Source organism: Falco rusticolus, chromosome 11 (genome assembly GCF_015220075.1).
Source record: "Falco rusticolus isolate bFalRus1 chromosome 11, bFalRus1.pri, whole genome shotgun sequence".
In the NCBI taxonomy this organism is placed as follows: Eukaryota; Metazoa; Chordata; class Aves; order Falconiformes; family Falconidae; genus Falco; species Falco rusticolus.
The window spans coordinates 25332572-25357148 of NC_051197.1; the positions used below are offsets into that span (position 1 = coordinate 25332572).

Sequence of the window (24577 nt, forward strand, 5' to 3'; positions counted from 1 at the left end):
GTAGCTACAGACTATGTTATGATCAATCCAGCATTATTATGAAATTTAAGACAAAGGAAAAGAGTCTAATATGCATAGAGTTTATTTAAGTACTTAAGTTCTACAGTCAGAACGCAGTTTACTAGTGATTTTAACTTGCAGTTAGATGTCTACAAGAAATGTCTAAAATTCAATAGTTTCAGTACAATGTACACCCAAAGCCAGACCAGGCAATACCAAGACTCTTGGTTAGTTCAAGAAGGTTCATATGCAAGTAGAAAATTATATCCCATTCTTTAGTAAAAGGGACCATTACACTACTAAAGGTGCACAGTTTGGAATAAAAACATTAGTCAATGAATTTTTACTGAATTCTTTTGAGTAAGACTCCCGTTATTTTCATTGCTTTCAGTGCTACATGCACTTGAAGTACTTTTTTCCCCAAAAAGCATCCCATTTGTTTTCAACTCCAGATACCCAGGACTGTAAGGGTATCAATTTGACAGCTTCATTTTTTGCAATGCAGGTTTGAAATAAGTTTAAACCACACCCTTTGTAGAAAGTCTTTAGTATACACTTGCCTGCACTGTGCATCTTTAACATGTAATAAGCTATTAGACACACTGACCTCGTTACATTTTTATTATTGCCATGTACTGTATTTTGCTAGCTTCATCACTGCCTTAGTAAAATTTTGTTTACAAGGACACAGTCATCAAGGTAAACAGACACAAACGTGCATCTCTCCCTAAACTTATACTTAATAAAGCAATTTATTTTGCACATACAGTGGTAACCAAGTATTCTTTTTCTCTGTGTAGAATTCTTAGACCAGTTATGTTTTCTCAGAAGATTAACAATAATTTTGCACCTGAAAGCTGGTAAATCCATCATGTAAAAATAGTAGTACGCAATGGAATTTTTCCAAAGACCTTTTCATTTTGTTCCCTGTTTTAACAAAAAGTCCCAAACCAGTAGTCTAAAATAACCCTTTGAGTTCTAAGTTTCAGAAATCCCAGGGCATTGTCACTGAAGGCAATATTCTACTCCAACTGCTGAGAAAACATGCTGTATGCCTGCCGATCCAAGTGAGTGCCCGTTTATTACAGAAGGTATGTCTTAAGGCACTCAAAGGGTTAATTATGTTTCTTTTTAAGCATAATAAGGCTCCCCATCCAAATAGTTTCTTGTTAATTGTGTATCACTTCATAGAAAGTAGCAGCAAGACAGTGCCTTCATTACTGGATGGCACAAAGCCATGTTATGTTTAAGTTACTTAAACACGATATGGCAGTTAAAGTGTGGTTCTACTCTAGAAAAAAAAAAAGGGAGGAATTCAGAAGCAGTCATTAAACATTTCTGTAATTTTTGCTTAGCATTGTCTCCACGACAAAGCTGTTAATCTTAAAATAATGCTTGCCCTGGGACCCGAATGTTAAAAATGACCCACGAAAAGATTCTGTACTTAAGATATACCCGTTCATCCAGCTTAAATACCGTGCTCCTGAAAAGCATGAGAAGCTGGAAGGAAGCATCAGCTTATTCCACTAAGCAGACAGAGTTGTCAATGTGCCCATCACTCCTTTATACAGTATTATTTTTGAAGAGTAGAACTGCACTTTTATAGGAGAATGTAATAGAAAAGACATTTTATTTCTAACTAGTTGTGCTTAACTCTAAGAAGCTGGTAACATTTAGGAAAACAGCTATTTATATTCATTACTTGTTAATGAAGCATTTCTAAAAGTTCTCAACATACCACATATATATATGCAAATATATATATATTTAAACTTAAATTCAGAATGCAGAAATACCTAAAGAAACCACGCTTTACAGTATCAAAATTATAAATCCAAATGTAAGCACACATATTTAAAGACACCATACCTTCTGCTGAAATGAGCTCATCTTACATCTTAGCCCTTAGAGCAGCATGTACAAAATACGCTGTCCTAGTGTTTTACCTTTACCCCCTGCAACTCTTACTCAGCAATTTTGTACGCTATACTGTAGCATGGTACGATGAAATCCCTACCATTCCAGCAATAAAGTCATCAAAACAGCTTACACCATATTTGTCCACTGTAAACCACTGTAAATAGCAAAATAAACCTATAAACTGATGAAATGCTTTAAAATTAAAAGCAAAAAACAAGTGATCCTTTGCACAGGTTTACTTCTACATCCTATTCTTTGAAGATTTTCTCTGACCAATACTACAAAGAAGCTGCCCATTTATCCAGAATATTAATGTAAATGTTTCCCTAATACTGCATGGAACAGCAGCTTGATAATATTTAACAGAATGGAAAGCTCCGACCCATTGAGCTCATTCTACAAAAAGCTTTTAATATGAAAGGCCAATTTTAAGCAGTTTCGTTATCAAAATAAAGCCATTCACAGGCAGATGTTTGATTTTGGTAAATAAACCAAGTATACTTTTGTTACTTATCTTTACACAAAGCTTTACCGAAAATTTGATAGATACAGCAAATTGAATGTTTAAGAGACTTACATTATCAAAGGAAGGAAAAAAATTAACCAGCTTTTAAAAATTAAGATAAATACTATGACATCAGTTCTGGTATAAGTTATTTAGCTAAGCTAGCATGCTCATTGTCAGCAAGAAGGCAGAAGCAGAAGAGAGGTAAAAAAAAAGGGGAATGGCTGAGAGCCTGTATGTGAAAAGAGATTCAAGTATAGGCCTGAGGTGACAAGGAAACGGGAAAGGAGAAAAAAAGCCAACGTTAACAGAGAAAAGGAAGGGCACAGCCAAAAGAAACAAACTGAACCCATACCAGTGCTTTGAGTATGGTGGCCATAAGTTAGGTACGCGATTAAGCTGCACAGCATTTTGCAATGGAGTGAAATATTTTCCTAGTGTTTTTACAGACAAAGCCAGTATTAAAATAAATTTCCAAAACTGCTGGTTTATCTTTTAAGCCAGGAATACAGACTTCATTGAAAAGCCTTTCAAAGCCATTCCCATTTATGGGCCCCAATTAGAGAACAATGAAAAAGAACACAACCCCCCTAAAGATTAGCGTTTAACAAACAGGCTTAACAGTGGTTTTAAGTAGCAAGATATTTTAGGGCCAGTTATTAGCAGCCCTGACACAGTGGGAACTTAAGACTGGCCCTGCTGACTTCAGATCTACACCTACTTTTAGGCTCCCCTTTTTTAAAACAGCATTGTAGGTACAGACCCCATGTTTTGCCTGTAATCCAATTCCATAAGCATCCCAAACTCTCTGCCTCCTTGCTACCAGTCTAAAATTCCTGACACAAAATTCTATTCCTTAGCAAAATTACTGACTTCGAGTTATTACACTATATCAATGTATGCATTGCATGACTTTTAACAGGTCTTGAGTGCTTTCTGCCCTCGCCACATTCTTGGTTGTGTCCCTTCCAGGAAGAAGCCTGACCTTTGATGTTCATTCTTTACAGCCTTTCGCTACAGAAGTTTTACCTCTGCTGCACTTCCATCCAGCCATTACATCCTTTTCTTCATTCTTAAAGCTAAAGTGCCTGAACATTATAGTCTTAGACATAACACTCTAACACTTCAGAATTACGGGGGACAGAATAAAATGGCAGTCAAACTGAAAACCTATTAATTCTTTTAGATATCAAGAAACCTACATTCACCCAGTCTAAAGTTGCTCTCTGCATTTAGGCCTTTTTTTTTTTTTTAAATTACTGTTTTTAATAAAATTAACCATCTTTAAACTTGTCCCTGTTCAGTTTCATTGGTAAACTGCAGTGCACAATTACAGCCCCATTTTTGTTTTGTTAGTCAAAGTATTCCTCTAATGCAAACAACACTATCAACCTGAGAGAGTCTGTGTCTCCTCTCTGGTGAAAGGGTTGGTTATTTATTGTATACTGAATTAATCCTTAAGCTTAGAAACTTTTGTCTTAGCTCCCTTATTATTATTTTTTGAACACTAAGTAATTATTGCCTCTTGATGTCCAGATAGTTTTGGAAATTATCAGTTTAATAACTAATGGCTAAAATCAGGACAGGTTTATGTTATGGCAAGTGAGTCATGCTGTCCCCTAAAATTCAGTATATGGACAGATTAAATAAAAGATCCAGTCTGTGGAAAAGGAATATGCAGCATCATTCTTCTGTGCCCTTTACTGTAAGGTAGTAACAAAACCAGACAGAAAATGGTAGAAACAAAGGTCAACACACTGCAAAGTTTCAGCTGTCAGCGTTTACTCCAGTTCCCCCTCTCTGAAAATCTTAAAGGAAAAGCAAATGACAACATGATCTCATTCATTGGTGCTAGTTTTATATCAGATACCCAAACCACTTAGAATATTCTATTTCTAACAAGACTTTTTAGTACAGAGATACGGTAAATATGTAGGAGCATATTATGTGCTCCAGCACGGATGGCTATCTTTAACACGGTGCAAAGCTATCTGGTGTCAATAGATACAGGGAGCTACATTTTCTCTAAGTTCTACTGAAAAGTTCATCTTCATTTACACTCTAGGTCAAGAAATTGCATTTTAAACTGGACTGCTTTCAAAGATGCAACACTACTGTAACTGTTCAACCCGTTAGTAACTAGTCTAATCTTTTACTTGCAGTAAATTTATCAATTAACTGCACAGTTACTAGAAATATCTGGTTTAAGTTTTCATTTTATATTTAGCCCAAAATATTTCCTATTACTTCACACATACTACTCCAAATAAGAAAAAGTACTTGCAAAAGATACTTATCTATCAGTTATTGTCAACATCTCTAGCTTAGAAGGAAACACCTAATCAGATGTTTGGCTATTATTGTGTAATTTAAAACACATTTCTACCAAAACCAACCCCAAAACATCAGTGCATTTACTTTAAATAATTATTAACATGTACTGAACAAATGAGTTTACTCCCCATATTCATGGTGTTAATTTAGAAAGGAGACTAAAAGTGGTTAAGAAATTTTCCCTAAGAAATGGCTAGTTTTCTTTTTCAAACTCCCGATTGCTACAACTCAGCTTTTGTGGGAAAGTTTGCTTTTTTCTAGACGACACTTGACAAGCTGGTTGCAGTCTCCTTATCCTTCAAGCATTCCATCAGAGCTGTATCATAACAGCAGTGGTAATTCAGTAGTAACTGCATTCATGTCCACTGAAAGGTAACAGTCCTACCATCAGTTCTTTAAGCCAAGGTTTTAGCGTCAGAAAAGGCTTCCCTCACTGTTTTGATCTATTAGTTAAGGTGGAGTATATAACTGTATAGCAGAATACCCTCAGTAACACGTAACCTCATGTTTTAGCACCGAAGGAGATATCCATCCTACAGAATGCGAGCTCTGAATTTGTAATCAATATGTACGAGGCATGACAAAAAGTGTTACAAGTATAAAAAGTATAATATGAACTTGAATTTCACATTTAAAAGCTTGGGGTTTAGGCAGAAAAATATGGTCTTATATGTCATTCACCACAACAGGGCTATTTTTATAAACCATAGCTGTTTTCAATTAACATCAAATTCACTGTTTAAAACAGCCAGAATTAGCATAAAAGAGGCTGGCATACATATGTCTTCGGGGAATTTGTAAAAGCACCACTAAAAAAACCCAAAACACCTTTCTCATCTTCTAAAATTGTGATCTACTAAAGAGATCTTTTAACTTCCCCCCTATACACACATATATAAAAACATACACACAGAATTAAATACATATACACATGAATTGCTATCAGTTCCTGTTCCAAAGTGATAAGATATTCACTAGCGTTCTCCTTATTTACTCACACTCCTAGTATGAGACTAAATTAAAAGAAAAAAAAATATCCAGTTCCAATCACTTCCTAAACAAGATTTTGAGAACATGAAGGAGACAACTGTACATTTCATAAAAGTTCTTAAGAATTGGTCACTATAAACTGGAGGTAGTTTTGAAAAATGTTAGCTTGAATTAATTTATGAAATCAGAAGTAATGTTAATCTACAAAAGATTTTAAAAAAGTAAATACGCTCCTGTTAGGAAGATTGTTTCTGTATCATTGAACACGTTCTTTTGGGGAAAAAAAAACATAGCTTTTTGTTTCTGGTTGTTACCACTCAGCTTCAAGAGCAGGCCAAGACACATGCGCTTGGTGATCTTCCTCACTGAAAGTGTGCTGATGCTTCCTCAAGTTGTAACATGGACTGAATGCAGCTTCCCAGCCATTTCCAAGGTCTTTTTCTATTAAAACCAGTTTTTAGAGCTTCCTGTAAAGCATATTAATTCTAAAATAGTGCTTCTGAAACAGCATTGTACAGAAACTGCCCCTCAATTTACCTAAAGAGAGTTATGCTTTACTCCTGAAAACTGAGATGATAATCTGGATAAAAAAGATTAGTATGAGCTCTTCCTTTCAGTTTTATCAGTATAAAATTTCACGGGGTGGCTTTTATACTGTGTCACAGTCACATGGTCTCACATGTCCCAGAAAATACTTCTTTTGTAGATGTGTAGTGTAACAATGGCAACTGTCGAACCTTAGTAGTTTAAAATACAGAGGTTAAAAAAAGCTCAAAGAAAAATCTCTCTCAAAGATGCTGTTAAACTGACATTATTTAAAATACTAAAGCCGCTCTCTTTTCCTGCCCCATCTTAAGTAATTAATCAATTTATTCTTGCAAACAAGCATTCCACAGCAAGGAGGGGGGGGGGGAATTAAAAATCTCTCAGTATTTATAAACTATTATAAATGAAATTAATTTATGTCTTGAGTAACCCTGTAGCTACTTTTAGCAAACTTCCCATTGTTAATTTAAATTGTGTGCAACAGGAAAAAAGAGAAAAGAGATTTCTCATCTGCTTTTCTTGTTTTCCCTTCACAAAAAGGTAACATTCCAATATGTATATGATGTGCCATGTTCTAATAAAGTATATTTGGCTGGGAGGTCCCAGGGTGAAGTCTGTTGCCAGCAATGGACCCACTGGGAAGAGCAGATGTCTAGAAAACTAAATCAAATCCAAAGTGAAGTTTCGAATAACATCCAAAGCTCCTGCATCAAAGCCACATATATCCAACATGCCTCTGTCATCTGGATCTGCGATCGTAAAACCGTTTGAGGTCATTCCACAAACAATCAGTTTAGCAGGAATACCCATTTTCTAGAGGAAAGAGGGGAAAAAAAAATTCAGAACGCACATATACAGTAACTTAAACATGCCAGAGGACCAAGTTTTGCTATCCTGCTTGCATAAACCGCTGTCTGAATAGCCGTACTGATAGAAAGTAGACATGCCATAACCAGAACTGCAGACTCCTTGTTAATACTGTACTTAACCTGCAGAAGATATACTTAAATAAATGGAAATAATTACAGTGAGGTATATTAGCACAACTTTCCTGCAATAATAAGATTCATAATTTCAAATGCAAGGATTGCATTGGCTATTCTGCAGTTAATTTGGAGAGAAAACTTCCAATAAAGTAATCTAATAGACAAAAATGCACTCTTTGACTCCTAAGGCAAAGATTTCCAAACGTTGGTTGAACAACTACAACAATTGTGGCCTGGACAGTTCTGCTAAATGAGCTGAATTAGCAGGTTAGTAACCTGTAAGGTAAAGCAAGCAAGTGGCTGGAGGTCTAGAGTACAGGAACTCTTTCTTTAACGAACAAATTTAGGAATGTAAACTAATCTCAACTAAGAAAACTAAAACATGGTGGGCAAGTTAAAGATTTTTGGCATTAAGTTCAGCTGGGTGGACATGATAAGAAGATTAACGTCCATACATACATGCTTGCCAATATGTATTTTTTGTAGTTTAAAAAATAGTTCCTTTAAGACATAAAAGATTGCCCATATAAGAGTTTCTAATAGCAATATACTTGGAGAAGGTATTTTTCTTAGTTCTATTTTAAAATTACACAGCTACACAGCTTAGAGTAGCCCCTTTAAAACATCATGAGCTTTCTTCACAAGATACTATCACCCCATCTTACTGACACCTTCCCTGCAGGCTTATCTTCATTACTTCATTTAAACTTTGTGGTATCTAACTGCAGATATCAAAGTTTAATTTAATTCTGTGAGCCAAATTTAATTCTGTAAGAACAATAAAAAAACCTTATTCAATCAAGTATATATAGAATGCAGAAATCCATATATTCCCTGAATACAAAACACATTTTCATTGATATTGCAGTACACTTAGCAGGGTAGAATAATCAACTGTTTAACAATTCAGCAGTTTTAAATACACGCAATTAGTGCAGTGTGTTCACTAATTCTGCCTAACTGCACAATGTATCAGGTTTTAACAATATATAATTATTTGCTGAAAAAAGCCACAACTACTTCAGTCTCTAGAACATTTTTAGAGCTGGTATTTATTTTGTACAGTATTCACCAACTATAAACAGTTCAGAAGCATATTTACCTCTCTGTACTCTCTAAGAGCAGTTGCAGGATGAGTATTTCCAGTGAAGGTCTCGTTATCAGTAAATACAATGAAGACATCAGCAGCTGTCTGAGTTTTTTGAGCCCATATCATTGGAAGGGAACAATCAGTAGTACCCACTGGAATCTTGCAAGAAAAAAAAAAAAAAATACATGCAATTCATACAGAAGTTAGTAAACCATGGAAAAATTACTTTTATGTAAGCTTCATGTTTTATCACACACAGAGGCTTCTTTGTTAAAGAACAAGCCACTTACTCATTTCAGTTTTGTCCAGAGGTTTATTTGTTTGATTATTCTAATATTCTTTTCAAACTATCTCGTTGGGACCTAGCTGCCATTTTAAATTGCAATGTTTAATATCGAGCACTTGAAATAATTACACTTGCTGGACTTTAAATAAAAGAAAGAAAAAAAAAATCCAGTGTTTTACTAATACAGATACAAACTAAGAGTACTAGAGTTGATTAGGAAGAAAATACAATGTAACTACGGAGACATCTAAACTCTGACAGTAGCAACAGCTATTTCCGATATTTTTTTTTAAATATTTTTTTTTTTTTTTTTTTACATACTTCATACATTTTCACTAATACTTGAGGTAACGTCATATCAGCCGTCACTGGGCAAGGGACCATTTCATGTGAAAAGGCAACGATATGGGAATCCTTCTCAGTACGTGCTACAACCTGATAAAGAGGAAGACAAAAATAATTCAGTTACATTATTCAGAATGTTTAACATCTGAATGAAGGCACTGCCCACCAAACACACAATATGACACATCCTTTTGTATTTAGGTCACCACAGCTCCTCATATGCACTAATGCTTCACTCTACACTTTAAACATTCTGTAATACTACTGGCAAATCAACTTTGCAAAAATCAGAACTAAACAACTGCTCTAATTATTGTAATTAAAGATACTTCAATATTTCTTCTCTTCCCTCTGACATACAACACTAAATATTTTTAAACACCAATGACAGTTCAACTCCTCTATAATACAAAAACACAACAAGCTTTAAAATAACAAATTGAGGGGAAAGTGACTGTGATACAAAGGCCATATTGATAACTCAAATGCACACAACAATTACTGCGAAATTTCTTAACCCAATCTGTATCATTCCATTAATACTTCTGACAAAAATTGAAATGTATTTACAGCTAAGGTAAGTAAAAAGGCAGCCTTGACCACTTGATTTATACTGGAAACCAACTTCTTCACATTGATCCTTCTGGATTTGGTTGCCAGTAGCTTTAAACATCTGGTCTACCAGTGAGGCAGAAGGTCACATATTCTGTATCAAAGAATATTTTCTTCTGATTCCTAAGCAGCTTTAGAGCACCTCTGCATCAAAAAGCGCAGCTCAAGCTGCAAATATTTATTAAAAAAAAAACAACAAAAAACCCCCCAAAAAAAGGACTTTAAGGCCTCACCATGCACATAGCTGCTGCAACTGTGCTAGCATTGAGCACACTGCCCAAAACTTTTTGTGTCATCGATGCACTGACATCAACTGCAAGTACGAAGCGTTTTCCTGTTGGTTCAACTGTCTAAAACGAAAAAAAGAAAAAGAAAATAGGTACACATAATTAATACATTAATTTCCTCTTCAGTTTTCAACCCTAGAAGTGGAGCTTTTTATTTTTTCTGAGGTAGCATTAGGACAATAATGTTGCCAAAAAGCTGAATATGTCATGAAGTTCCAATTCTTTGTTTAATAAAATCCCAATTCCTAAGGTTTTTGTCATAAAGTTTCAGAATTGTTATCTACCCAACAACTTTTCTTCATCATTTCATAAGCTTTCAGAAAACAACAAATTGGAGAACTGTATTACCTTGAAAGTTTTGTAAAACGAGGCATCTAAAGCTTCTAAAATGTCTTCATCAGGACGCCACCAAAGCTTCCCTCTGCTTCCATGTCCAGCTTTATAGCTTTCTATTGCAACCAAAATATGGAATGGATGTATTCTGCCCTACAAGCAGAAGAAATCAACAGCAAGTTTTTGAAAATCAGAGCTCCTTAAAAAAAAGTAACAAACTGAAACTTAAAATAAGAACTTACTACAAAAATCTCTGGTTTAATATATTGTTACTTTAAATTTGTTAACTTTTAAGAGTCCATGCAGTCTTTAAGGAGCTGCTGTACAAACTGATAGTTGTCAGTTACTGGTAATGAACCTAAATCCCTTTCCAGAATCCTGCAATGAATTCCAAATGTTATCTTATGCCATCACCAGAACTCTGGAGAAATTTCACAGCTCTATCTGTGATTGTCCAGTGCTATTTTCTGTCACAGGCTTCAAGTAAGAGAAAGTCCCCATCTTGCTGAAGAGAAAGGAGTCAAACCAGGAAAAGAACAAACTTAAAACTAGGTTTTTATCAAATACAGTAAAACTGGAGAAAGAAACTATTTTCAGAACACAGCATTCATTTTCTTCTTACAGTAAAGAAGACAGTCCAAACATTTTCTTTTTTTTTTTTTCTCCTTTCCCTACATAAAACCAAATCAATGGCTGCTGCAAACTAAGTATTCTAAACCACACCTTTGATTTGCTGACTTATCAACATTTTATCTTTTTCCTCAAGGGGAGTTTCAGTCATTGATCACTACCAGCAGCACACCTATGCAAATCTGAATGCCTGCCTTCCTGTCTTTCTTCCATCAAGGTATTGTGCCACCACCTTTTCTCTCCCTTCTCCAGTGCCTCTGTAACTATGTGTGATTAAAGAAGAAACCAGAAAAAGGGAAGACCAGTGATATGGGGAATAGAAAAGACCTACTGCTGTTCTTCACAGTTCAACTATGGTCTTGAAGAAGTTAAGTGTTCTGATTTTAGCCTCCCCAACTCACAAAACTACTTGTCTTCTCCATCTCGCATTACATTCCTGGAAATTTTGATCTTCTTTCAGAGAAGCCTCTTTTTCCTTTTTATTTTCTTACCTCTGACGGGTAGGTAAAGCAATCTGAAAGGAGAAAGTCTCCTTGTTCCATCTTCTTTTTCCTCACACCTATGCTACTTTCTTCATTCACTTCCTAAGATCCTACACAAGCAAATTCCACTCACTTTTTAAGCTTGTATTGCTGATTCTAAATTACAAGACTCAAAAATAATGAATGAACCCAACTGGCAAAACTTGCCATAACCCTAATATAAAAAAATATCCTAGCTGTCAATATACTTAATTTGTAGAGAAGTTTTAGAAACACAGGGAAGGGGGGAGGAGCTGTCAAATAGGGAACTAATTCTTGGGGGAAAAAAAAAAAAAAAAAAAAAAAGGGGGCAGGTATTCCACTGCAGTTTTCTAAAAGAATAAACTATATCTTTCCTACAAAAAACATTCCTTTTATTTTGTAAAGAGGTTGCCTGAAGAAACACCGTTTAGGAAGAGATTAAAAACCACAAAGGCTGGCACTAATTATGACAAAGGTCTTACCTTTTTTAGCAGTTTCTCATTTCTCAGTCTTTCACATACTATTGCCACTTCTGAACCTCGCGGTTCAAGCACCGAATTTGCTGTCAGCTTTCCCAGATTTCTCAACAGCAGAGCAATGGACATCTCCTTCAGCAATGCCTTCCAAACCTATGATCAAAGAAAGAGAGAAAAGAAAAAAAAAAAGATGAGATTCCCAAGCTACAAGAACTGACATTTGTACATTACATAAGTGTATTTTAAAATAAACATACAAGTTATATGAAGATTTTCAATATTTTAGATCGGCTATTTTGGTAACTATCTTGAAAAGCAGCATAAGGGATATTTGTTATGGAAATCTAGACTCAAGACTCTGAAAAGTGTTACTCTAAAGAGAATACAAAGCTGATGTTTACCTACCTCTTTAGATTTCAGATGGTTTGTCAGGAGATGCTCTCTAACTAGACCATATTCCTCTACTAAATGAATAACTTCCAATTCATCTTTTGTGCGTTTTACTTTCTCCACAGCCTCCAGATACTTCAAGAGTTTTTCAGTCTCAGCAGAAACTGCTTTGTCTTTATAAGCCTCTTGGACATCTTTCCACCCTTTGGTAATGTATTTAGTGACTACAGCAATTCCTATTGAAAAGAAAAATATTTTCCAAGCAGGATTACCATCTTTACATTGGCATTTATCATTTTAGCAAGCAAATGACTTAGCAGGGTTCCTTCTCAGACCTGCCAACCAGCTATAGAAAAAGGTCAGCCACACACAGCTTAGAGCAGTAGTTTTAATCACTGTACTATTCCCTTAGAAGAAGCCTAACATATCTGAAACTAACAGATCTTCCCAAATAACAAGAAAGTGTTAATTCATCATTTGTAAGCAAATAGGAACAAACTGAGGGAATTGTATCACTTTATCTTCTCTTGATGTAAGGAAGAAAAAGAAGGAACAAACTCTGTTTACCTTGAAGATAAACAGGTCCATTTCTGATATGACCACTCACATTTTTAAGGTGCAGTTTACAGGATACTATCACCAAGAAATTATCAGTCTACAATGGTATTTGGGTTTCCAAAATAGCTCCACAGTAAAAGGTTTAAAACACAGTTATTTTCAGGTAAATAAAAATTTATTACCTTCACTGGCAGGTTTTAGGTGGGACAACCTCAGAAGATCTTTATGAGACCAACCACTTCTTTGTTTATATTTTGTAACTGCTAAAGCAACAGCCATGCCATTCTTCCCATTGTACCAATCTGCAACTGCTTTCCTCAGTGCACGGCCCCACATGCCACATTTCATGCCCTCCTTCAGATCTTTTTTAAACTGGATGAAAGTAAAGAGATGGGTTGGTACGCAACACACCTCAGGAACAGCTTTAAATGCCGCTTGTTTCGTTTTTGCATCAGAACACTGTGAGCAAATTGCAAGTGCAAAAAGCAGGGGCTCCTGTTTTGCTGCTCTGCCTTCTTGACTAAAAGTCTTTATTTCTTGAACAACTTCACCACCTCTACCCTCTTCAATCAGTCTTTTTAAAGCTTCCGCATTTTCAAAGCCCAGCTTCTGCTCCTTGATGCAGTAAGTACCACCTTCTGAGCCAAAACACAAGAAACGCTGCAGTCGAGTCATATCGGTGACATGCCACACATAACCACTGTCAGAGTTCGGCACCTGCTTTTCATCCAGGAGTTGCACTTGGGTTTCCTCGTCCTCCATTGTTTACACCTCAAAGAACTCTGCTGAAAGGATAATAAAGTTTATTAAGAGCTATTGTGAAAACTTGGCAACACTACTCTTTTATCACTACTTAGCAAACTAATCTTATCTATACACCTATCTGCCTTTGTAAATTTAAGAAAGAGTGTAATAACTTTCCTAATTTTTTACTTAATTTTTACAATAATTGTACTCTAAGAGTGTAATAACACATATCAATTAGCAGAAAAGAAAGAAACAAACAAAAATCTCTGAGCTACAACGGTGACAAATTTATTTCCTTAAAACAAACTAACTACTTAAAACCCAGTAAGTGGCACACAGAAAACGTATCTGGTGTGATGCCCTTTTGCTACTAATATATTACACCACTTTCTTAGGCAGATTTTTGGATTGCAAAACTCACATCTTGCCCTACTCTATTTTGCTGAAGAAATGGTAATGCTGACCAACTGAAGAAACATGATGCTAAAGAACTAAAATACTGGAAAACTGTTTAGTCAGATGACTTTGTGAGAGTTTGAATATGGTGGGTTTCAGTGAGGCTTAGACAAGATCTTTTTAACAACCAACAGTAGCTCAAGAAAAGATTCTATTTATTATTTGTATTTTTTTTATTTTATTATATTTTGTATTTATATATTTGTCCTCAAATAGTCTACTGTTTCAAGCGAGATCCAAGAAAACATGCAGACATAACAACAAATTCTGTACTGTTTCACATTTGAAGTTAAAAAGCAAAAACAGCACAAAAATTCACAATCTTTCAGGTCTTTACGATTTATACACTCTTGAGCTGCAAGACAGTTTGGCTGTAATATTTGTAGGCAACAACACTACCCCCTTGCTTGGAGAACACCTAGCATGGTAAAAAAACTGTAACAATTAAACTGAAATAAATGCAGATTAACTGAAATCAGCAGGGTAAGGACAAGAAAATTCATCATCAATACTATCTCCAAAGCATTAATATGACAACAATAAGTTCAGTTTTCTCAATTCACACTGAACAATTAAAAAAGCAATAAATAGCACCAAGAGGTCCATTGAAAGAAAAAAACAACCAACCAATAATCCGCTCTGTCAAACTGCATATAGATCTTAAAATATGCACACACTAAAATCTGAGCATGCAAAATGACACTTCAAAGAAATCCTCTTAACGACTTAAGTAGTGCAGATACCTACTTTTGACATGCTTGTTTGGATAGCCATTTTGCTTCATTTACCAGGATAAGGTAGCACAAATAAACGTCACTAATGCAGACAGATGGGGTTTTTCCGCCAGTTTAGGTAACTAGCACACTGATTTACAAACCACTTCTCTTACTTTTTCTTTGACACAGAATCTTCCTTTCTCTGCAAATGACTATAAGTGTGCCCTTGTCCTCCATTCTTGCCTATCTGCAGTGATGTGCTGTCTGCATCCAGAATTAAATTATAAATAATCATCAGTGCCCCCATTATATGCTGCCAAAATCACAAAAGTAGAAGCCATATGTGGGCACCTGGTTTAAAAATGCAGGTTTCAGTTAAAACTTCACTAAGAAATACCTTTCATTGTATTATTCAGAGCACCAGGGCCCAGCTATTTTTCTTAGTACTTAAATATTCTAACCATGTTTCCTGCCAAACCCATTTAAATACACATCATGGTTGAGCTGACTTCTTCACTGACATCTGAGGCATCCAAATACACTGAAAATAACAAGGGTGGTATGCGCAATGCATGAATACCATACCAGTACATTTTAATGTCTAAATGCATTTTATGTCAGTGCAGTTCAATAAGCTTCATTAAACAGTACGTAACATTTCATAATAAACCTACACAACCCAAACAAAAAAAAAAATAATCCTGAAATCATGGTCAGCATCCATTAGTTCCTTTATCAGCAAAAAATGGTATGTGGAAAGATACTGAAAAACACCATTATCTTGAAACAAAAATAAGGATGGGAAGCATAAAGGATCATGCATGAGTAATGAGATCTCCATATATATGAAATCCCGAGAGTAATTTCTTGTTTCGTCTTTCATACCCCTGCTATAATAAATATTACTACATTAAAATAAGACTAATTGGAACAACTCTTTTTCAGTATGGATTATCAAGACTTAAACTGAACTGGAAGGATCATGCCTTCAGTTAAAGCATTTCCTATCTCACTTTGCTGATTATATTAAGAAATACCAACACTACTTTGAATATTAGATTTTTTTCTGACATTTTTCCACTTGCACAGGTTCCATCTGATATTCCATTTTAATTTTCACTTGGAGATTCTCACTCGTCTTCACATGCTTAGTTTTATAGTCACTAATACAAATTACCTACCACTCTTACCACCACCCTGAGTGGGAACAAAACTTAAATGAAATAATTATAACATTCCTAAAATTACAAATAACATTTATCTAGTTTGAAATCTAGATTTATCAGTATTTCCATCAAAGGGATCATTCTGAAAGGCAAACAGTTCAGTACTTCGTTGGTACACGTGAATATGCAGTGTAATGTCAACTGTGTCATATTAAAGAAGCTTAGAGCTAACCATCAGAGAAAAAAATTCTCCTACTGCACTTCTCTATCAAACCATATAACAAACCTAACTTACACATGTTAATAGTGGATAATTTTTACATTTAGTGTTGTATGGACTCATTGCACTGAAAAGAGGTATGTGCTAGCACCCACAGGCTTCTGACAAAACACCGGTGTTAAAAGACAGGAGCACCCATAGCCTTCTGACACAAACATGTTATTTTAAAAGATAGTTGTTGTAAATGTACACTTCTAGTTATTCTAAAGCTTAGCTCTTTAATTTGCCTTCTTAGGAATTATGATAAACTACAAAAACAGGTGCTGTTCCGATTTCCACCTTTTGCAAAGCTTCATCTTCACTCAGACCTCAAAGTCTTCTTTCTCAGATAAGAACACAGTACTTCACCGTGGAATGAATTACCTGCAGTCCTTACCCCATTAAAAATGCCTACGACAAGTCTTCTGAAACCTTTATTATTGTTACTACTGCCTTCTGATAAGCATTCTAGGATGTAAACCAGACTTATCTCAAATGGCTTATTGCTGCCTCAGAGATTTAAAGAGAGCTTCAAACCAACTCTATGAACTGTAAATTCTTTAAAATACATTTATACTTTAAAAATTACCCTTGAGAACTGCAACAGCTGATGCAAACCAGTAATTTCGCTACCAAACAGCAACACTAGAAGTATCAAACTTAAACTTCACTAAGACCTACTGGAAAAGCACTTATTCAGTGTTGAACTATTTAAATCATATTGGCCATTTCTAACTCCTGTTTTGTATTTTAACCTCACAAGTTCCCAAAGCTATTCCCTCCCTCTAACCAGTCCCTCTTCTCTGCCCAGACCTCAAGCTTAATTTCTGCTTTAACACCTGTATAACATGGACAGCTTTCACCCTTGCAAATGGGTAAATGCAAATACACACTTAACATATGCTTTACCATAACCCTACTCTTCATCTGCTGAGCTGCAGCAGTGAACTTGAATTTCAAACACTCATGGAGGATTCATCAATTATGTTCTGGCTCCATAAGCATTTCCAGTCTCTCAGCTACTTGAATGCAAACACAATGTGAAAAAGCTTTAAAGTCACAGACTAGATACTCTATAATGAAAATTGCTGAACTAAAATTCACAGTTGCTCAACCATTATTAATGAGAGAACACTAAGCCAATTTGGGTTTATATTCCAAACAGCATACAAATTAATCTAAAAGTAAAATTTGGCTTTGACTGGTCTGAAACAGCCTACACAACAATTTCATCTTGATTGGTAAGTCAGTATCTTTATGTTGCTGTACCATAACATGATAGTTTTCTAACTTAACCTCTGTTATTTCCTATGACTTTTACAATCCAGACCTACTTTTCTTAAGAAAAGTCTTAGAAGTTTCGGTTACATATTAAAAAACATACAAAATGCACAAAGCTTTAACAGAACTACAGGTTCTAGCTTAAGTCCTTAAATTGAACTGCTACATTACCCATGACAAATCAAGCTTTGTAGTGAAAACACATGGAATTAAACTCTAAGTTTAGATATTTTATGAAAAAAAGTGCATTGACATTGTAAGGACAGCACTTCGAGTTGCCTTCAAATACTTCATCATAGACGCTTTGCTCTGCGAGAAACTGCATTCTCCCACTCAGCTCTCAAAATTTTGTACAAGCATCAGACCAACGACTGCGAAGAACGTCTTGTAGGCCACCGAGCAGAGACTGCGACCATCGTGCCCAGCTGCAGCAGAACAGCCCCGCAGCACAGCAGGGCCCTGACAGCAACCCCGGCCCCGCACTCCCGCACACGGGGTCTGCAGGCGCGCAGGGATGCCGGGGCACCTTCCAGGCCCCGAGCGGCACGGTGGCAGCACCGAACACACCGGCCTGCACACGCCTGCCCGAGAAACGCTACCACAGTGTGCTGAGAAGTCTGTCTGCTTAAAAACCGAACTGCCCGGAGGGCCAGGGGCGCTGAGCGGGCGGAACCGAGCGGGGCGGGGCGCAGCCGAGGGGGCCCCGACCACCGCGCGCCCGTCCGCAGCGCCCGCCAGGCCGCGCCGCCCCGCCCCCCCCGGCGCCCCTTAATCCCCCCGGCGCCCAGTGGCCATTTACAGCGCCAGCCCCCGCCACCCGCACCGGGCCCGCCCGCGGCCCCCGGCCGGCGGAGGGCGGCAGCCCGCACCCGCGGCGGGGCCAGGCCGGCCCCCCCGCCCACAGCGCTGCCCGGGCGGCGCGACTTGCCTGCGAGGCGCGGGCCGGGGCGGGCCGCGGGGCAGGGCCTGCGCGGCAGGGCCTGCGCGGCCTCCGGCACCGAGCGGCGGCGCGGCCGCAGGGAGCGGCGGGGCCGCCCGGCGATGGCGGGGGGAGGGCAGGCGGGGCGGCGGCGGAGCCGGCTCCAGGCGCGGCGAGCAAGCAGGGCGGCTCCGGCTCCAGCCGCCAGCGGCTCCGCGTCTCCCCCAGCCCCGCCCCGCCGGCGCCCTGACAGCATCGCCGGGACCCGGATGGGGCCGCGCCCACTGCCCTCCGCGCCCGCACGCCGGTGCCCGGATGAAGCCGCGCCGCCGACCCGGCACCGCTGCCTGCCGCGCCGCGGGGAGGGGTGCGGGCAGGAGGGCCTTCCCGCCGCCGCCTTTCGGGAGCGGGGCCGCAAGGCGGAGGTGCGGCCCCTCCGCGGCCGGGGCGGTGCTGCCGGCGGCTGCCCCGGATCCAGTCCCCGCCGCCGCTTCCTGCTCCCGCCCCGCCTCACCATAGAGATGACAGGCGCGGCGTGGGCCGCGGGGCCTGCCGGGAAGGGAGCGGCGTGCTTCGGCCTCGCAGCGTAACCGGCCGGCGGCGGCGCCGAGCCTGAGGGAGCGCGCGGGCCGCCGCCATGTCGGGAGGCAGCAGCGCTGGCGAGTGGTGCCTCATGGAGAGCGACCCGGGTGTCTTCACGGAGCTTATCAAGGGCTTCGGTGAGGGAGGAGCGAGTGGGGCCGGGCGGGCGGGACTCCGGGGCCGCGGCTCCGCCGGTGGTTGCGGCCGTCCCCGCGCGGGTGCCGGCCCGGCCCGCTGCCCGGCTCCCCGCTGGGCTGGGCTGGGCTGAACGCGGCCGGGTGGGGAAGGGGCCGCGGCGGCGGTGGGGAGGCTGGGGCCGGGGACCGGCGCCCCGCCAGCTCCCACAGCAGCGCCCTGCCCGCGCTCCCGCACCCCAGCGGCAGCTGGGCGGGAGCCAGCGCCGTCCCTTGTGACCTCTGCGCCGCTGCTCCGGCTGCGCCCGCCGCTCCCCGCTGGCCGCGCCGCCCCGCCTGAGGGGAGCGGGGAGTGCCGGGCGGCGCGGTCGGGTCCCTCCCGCCGCTCGGGGCGGGCGTGCGGCGCTGCCGGCCCTCGGTGAGCACGTGGGGGGGGCGGCGTGCGCAGGGGGCTGAGCGCGGTGCGCCGTGTGGCCGCTGGCGCGGCGGCCGAGACCGAGCTGAGCCGTGGTGCTGGGCGGGGGGCTGGGCGGCCTGCGGGGGCGCTGCTCGGGCTGTTAGACTGTAAGCGTTGTGTTGAACGGCGTTTCATGTCTTTGGCGTTAGTGTGGTTATGCGGTTATCACGACAGATAAGTCTCCACAGGATTTTGGCCAAAGCAGCAGAACGATTTTATTCTAGGTTACATTGATCTGTCATTTCTGTGACGCCTTTTTCTCCCAAGTGAAGTCCAGGCACGCTTCCCCTTTTGCGTTTTGATGTAGCTTGTAGATCCATCTTCCACACACTAAGCGTTTGAACTTTTCAGTCTCTGTATTACACAAATGTCTTGCTTGAGTGTGTAGTTTACAGTGTTTTCAGTTTATTACCATGGGTCTCTTGCTGAAGACAGATGTTTGAAGTCCAGCTTTAGACCAGCTGGTGTCTTTAAAATGGTATTACTTTCAGTGGAGCAAAGGATGTGAGGTGACCAAAGGCACGTTGATCTCCTTTGCTTCCTTTAAATGCAGCTGTGTTACAAAGACAACATCACCACGCACAGGATAAATACTTTCTCTTGAACTGCATTGTTGGGGGTTTTAATGAAAATGCATTAAAGCCTGTGAATAGACACTTCCGTAACCTGGGTGTGCAAGTTGTAAATGTTCCCATCGTTCTTTCATTTGTCTGTCTTTATGGCTGCATCCCTTTTAAATGGGCTAGATGAAGAAACCTCTATTTTTCCTTGTTACAGGTTGTAGAGGAGCACAAGTTGAAGAAATATGGAGTTTGGAACCAGAGAACTTTGAAAAATTGAAGTAAGGCGCATCTCTCATCTGCATGGTTTTTATTCACGTTTCTCTGAAGTCACTGAAATAATGTGTACTAAACTCAGGTGGTTTTTTGGTGGCATTTAGTTTGGGTTTTGTTTTTCTTCAGTTTCCGCAGAAGCTCACTAGGACTTTGATGTAATTGAGTACCTAGCAATTAAAGTTACTTTTTATTAATGCCTTGGTACTTAAGCTAGCTTTTCTTGTTTTGAAAAGAGATGCTAGTAGCAGCTAATGTGAAAATAGATTTCTAATGATTTGGTCATTGGCTTGTATTACATTCTTTGCCGTATTCTTTGAGAAACCTCTGTTCCTTGCTTTATCTTTCTCCCTCACATTACATGATACTGCATCTGTTGCGTTAAATTAATTTACTGTACTATGTACTTTTGTAACTAGTTTTTCCTGCAGAACCACTTCCATATGTAGGTGAAGGCAAATAGTCTTGTTATAACTGACAGTGATATCTGGAACAGTTCTGCCCTCATTAGGCAATATTAATTATCTTACCATTTTTGTCCATGATGCATTAAGTGTTATCTGTATTCACATAACAGATTTTCAGAGAGAAATGTTGTCTAACCCAGAACATACTCTATTCCTGTGTGGATATCCTACACTTGTGTAATTACATTTTCTGAAAGATTAGCAATCATTACAGAAGGCATAGTTTTAGAGTTTATGTCTGACTGAAGATATTTGACAATGACACCTGAATGGCGGAAATGTTACTTGAGAAGTGGTTTATTTGCTGCCTGCACTGTGTATTTCATATGATACTTCATCAGAACATTAGCTGTTGCTTTCATAAAGTAACAGCTTTGCTTGCTTGTACTGTCAGATGTATATCTTCCTAGTTTTGAGTGATAGCCAGCTTCCATCCTTCCCATGCACATGTACAAGTACAATATTTTGACGTAAATACTAAGAGTTAAAGGATATAATAGCCTGTAGCATTTTTCAAATTCCCTCATTGGACCCACTGCTTAAAAAGACATCTTGGACTTCTGGTCAGAGTTTAGGAAAAGTTTCTTACGCGGTTCGGTGGTATGTTTACCTTTTGTAGATAAACTGTTGTGGCATCTTTGTGGCAGTGACCTTAAATTCAAGTTGATTGATGAGTAAGTTTTTGCTTTTATGTAGTCACAGATTTTGTAAGAACTGTTTCCTTTACTAATAATTTTTTGTTTTGTGGAAATACTAAATACAGTGTAATGTGCAGTAAAAGCTGTTTAATATGCAAGACAGGCAGTCTGAAAAGCAAAACACAATTTTAGTAGAAAACTGGTTTTCTCTTACTTCTCAGAGAGATAACTCAAAGCATTAAGTTTCACAAAAGCTTCGCTTAGTATATTTAATTTATGCCTAAAAGGATTACCAAAACTTTAGTTCCAGCCGTTGTATATGATTGACACATGTTTTGATAGCTGCTTATCACTAGCAAATTCAAATGAATGTTGTATGACAGTAATAGTTAAAGTAACCAAAAAAGGGGTCCTGACTTATAAAAGTTACTACGTGTCAGTTTAGACTGGGATTATTTAACATATGCAGAAAGAACCCTGAAGTATGTTCTGCCTAATTAAGAGACCACATTTGAAAATTTCAGTGCAAATTCCCTGTGTTTACAAAGAAATTACTGTACCAGCATACAGTTAAATTGTAGCAGGGATTTCTGGCTTTGATACTTTTCCTAAGTACATGTGACTTTTTTTTTTTTTTTTTTTTTTCTCCTATCAATTTTATTTTTTAGGCCAGTGCACGGATTAATTTTCCTCTTCAAGTGGCAGCCTGGAGAGGAACCAGCAGGTTCTGTTGTTCAGGATTCTAGACTGGATACAATATTTTTTGCTAAACAGGTATGGCAAGTTCAGTATCTTTCCTTAGATATGTCATGAAGCGTAGCTTTCAGTACTGAAAAATAAATGATCTCTTTGTTCATATGTACACAAAAATTAAGATTTTTACAAGGTGAAAAAAACTTAACAGATTCCGTGAGAGAGGGAACTGTGTATTAAAAGATGATTAACAAAGTAAATCAGATTGATTTCTCAAGTCAGACAAAAATATCATCAGTTATGGAAGAGTAAAGCTCTTACTTACTTGTCAGCCATCTCCTATAAGAGTAACTAACTCTTCTGTGCAATAAAGAATTACTTCTCAGCAGAAAGCAAATGTGTTTGGTTTTGGTTTGTTTGTTTGTTTTTTTGAAACCACTTTCAACAAATTCTAAGAAGAAATGTTCATTTTGGTCCACTCTTTATTTCTTGTGTTTCTCAAATGCTCTGCAGCCAGGACAGTGTAACTCTGGAATACTTTAAGAGTTTGCAGACCATTTTGTCATGGGAGTTTTAAGTATTTAAATCAGAAGGGTGAGTTTAAATTAGAAATTACAGGAAAAATTGTTATTGTTAATGCAATCTGTGCGTTTTATTAGATACCAAGTAGTACTAAAATTTTGTTTTAGCTTTGACAGGCTGCTGTATGTTTGTTTGCAAGCAAGAAAAACAAGAGAAAGTAATCAGAGTGAAAGTAGGAGTACTTAATAGATGTTTTTAGCTCTTTTTCAAGACCTGCTTCGCAAACGATAAATGTAACAGTACAACCTGTGTTAAGTCTACATGTATTAATTTGCCCTTTGATATGAATGCTTTCTAATTATTAGGTTTTCTGTGAAAACTGACACATTAGACTGGTTGGTTTGAGGATTTTTTGTTGGGTTTTTTCTTTTTTTCTTTTTCTCTGCCCCACCCTCCACCCCCAATGCTGAAGTGTTTTGTATGTAAATTTAGGGCTATAAAGTAGTCTTGACACACTTCCAGCTAAAAGTTTAGGAATACGCAAAACAATGGAAACATTAGGTGCCTCTGTAGCTCTCCTGGCTACTCTGTACACGTGCTTCTGTTGCGCAGGTAATAATCTTGAATTTGTTCCTTTTATAGTCACCTTACTGTTTCATGCTATTGTAGATGACTTTATTCCTTTTTTTGGGGGTACTGTTTTCTTCATTCTTTACCTACTGCAACTTTGAGTCCTCCGAGCAGTGTCCCCCATTCTTACAATACAGTGATCAGCAGTATTTTGCCAAATGGCTTTATAGCTTAATAGATCTGACAGATGCTGGTTTAGGTTGTGATTTCTACCTAATCAAACATACTGTTACTGAACATTAGGCTGTGGCTACAAAATAGCCTTGATGCAAAGAACCTCAGGGAAAAGCCTTGATAAAACTCTCAAAGGGTAGTTCTGTGGCAAGAGGAAATTGCTCTGATGTGAATGTAGACAGTTTTTTTAAAGACGAAGGCAGATGTACCCTCAGTCAAGGGATTTCATCTATCTTGTTTCCTGTGAGTAGATGAAGTTCTTCCATAACTGCTGTTCTTATGTATGCTGAAAAGTTTCCAAACATTTGTCTGCTTGCGTCACTACTTCTGCCTTTTTTTTTCCCCCCTCCCCACTTGTTTTTTGAAGCATGACACTGTGTTTAAAAACAAGAAGCTAAGAGGAGCTGCTTTGAGTTTTAAGTTGGGTTTGCAGAATGTACGTCGGAAAATTTGGATAATATTAGACTTGCTGACAAAAACAGAAAATTAAAGGCTAACAATAAAAAGTTGTCTTTATTTTGTAGCTTGCTTTGAAATATTCATGTATTACTGTTTTCTTAAGTTTGAAACTTATGTGGAGATGTAGGAACTTTCTAATCTTCCTCCTCCTTCATCTGCTGCTTTTAAGGAAGATGTCTATGACTGACTCTCAAGAATTCATTAATTTTAGCATGGAAAGCAATTTCTAGAAGTGTTCGCTATTTTAAAATAGCAGTACTTAGTTATGCCACTTGATGGCATGAAATATATGTTTCAAATATATGTTTGCGACGAGTTTAAAAGTAGAATAACTTTTCTGTGGTTTAGTGTTGTCTGTTAGTCAAGTGAAGTCAGTGGCTTAGCAAAACCAAAATACTTCTTGTAGACATATATATGCTTGTGTTTCATGTCAGTTCAGTTTTGCTTGGACTGAGGTATTGTGACAGAACTAGTGAAAATAGTCACAAAGAAATTAAAAACAAAAATTAACATAAATGAAAGAAACTGGTTTTGATATTTTGGGAGGATTTGTAATACCAGTTTAGCTCTGGTGACTTTCTTACTGGAGGAAGTTAGCCTGAGTTAAGAGATCCAACTTGACTGGCCTTGATTTCAGGACTTAAAGTGTTTTC

The 24577-nt window shown here is 38.8% G+C and overlaps 2 protein-coding genes across 9 annotated transcripts in view; one reads left to right on the forward strand and one right to left on the reverse strand.

Moving 5' to 3' along the window:
• Positions 1-66: 66 nt before the first annotated feature.
• Positions 67-18937, reverse strand: RO60 (Ro60, Y RNA binding protein). 6 transcript variants are annotated; one of them, XM_037404721.1, is made up of 9 exons: positions 18850-18937; positions 12974-13573; positions 12249-12469; positions 11850-11996; positions 10250-10387; positions 9848-9964; positions 8979-9092; positions 8384-8530; positions 67-7108 (listed from the first exon to the last, which is right to left on the reverse strand). In XM_037404721.1, the coding sequence occupies exons 2-9, from the start codon at positions 13551-13553 to the stop codon at positions 6956-6958; spliced, it is 1617 nt and encodes a 538-aa protein (XP_037260618.1). In that variant the 5' UTR covers positions 13554-13573; positions 18850-18937; the 3' UTR covers positions 67-6955. The 6 variants fall into 6 exon arrangements, with proteins under 6 accessions (XP_037260618.1, XP_037260617.1, XP_037260615.1 ...); XM_037404720.1 differs by having other exon boundaries at positions 12974-13576; positions 18850-18936; XM_037404718.1 differs by lacking the exon at positions 18850-18937 and adding an exon at positions 18345-18423.
• UCHL5 (ubiquitin C-terminal hydrolase L5) overlaps positions 18856-24577 on the forward strand; it is a 19559-nt gene continuing 13837 nt past the window's right edge. For 2 of the 3 annotated variants that reach the window (XM_037404724.1, XM_037404725.1), the window contains exons 1-3: positions 18856-19054; positions 20286-20349; positions 22115-22220. In XM_037404724.1, coding sequence (XP_037260621.1) covers positions 18973-19054; positions 20286-20349; positions 22115-22220 — 252 coding nt within the window. In that variant the 5' untranslated portion in view covers positions 18856-18972. Of the gene's footprint in view, positions 19055-20285; positions 20350-22114; positions 22221-24577 lie in introns of those variants that run through there. The other variant, XM_037404726.1, reaches the window with a different exon arrangement.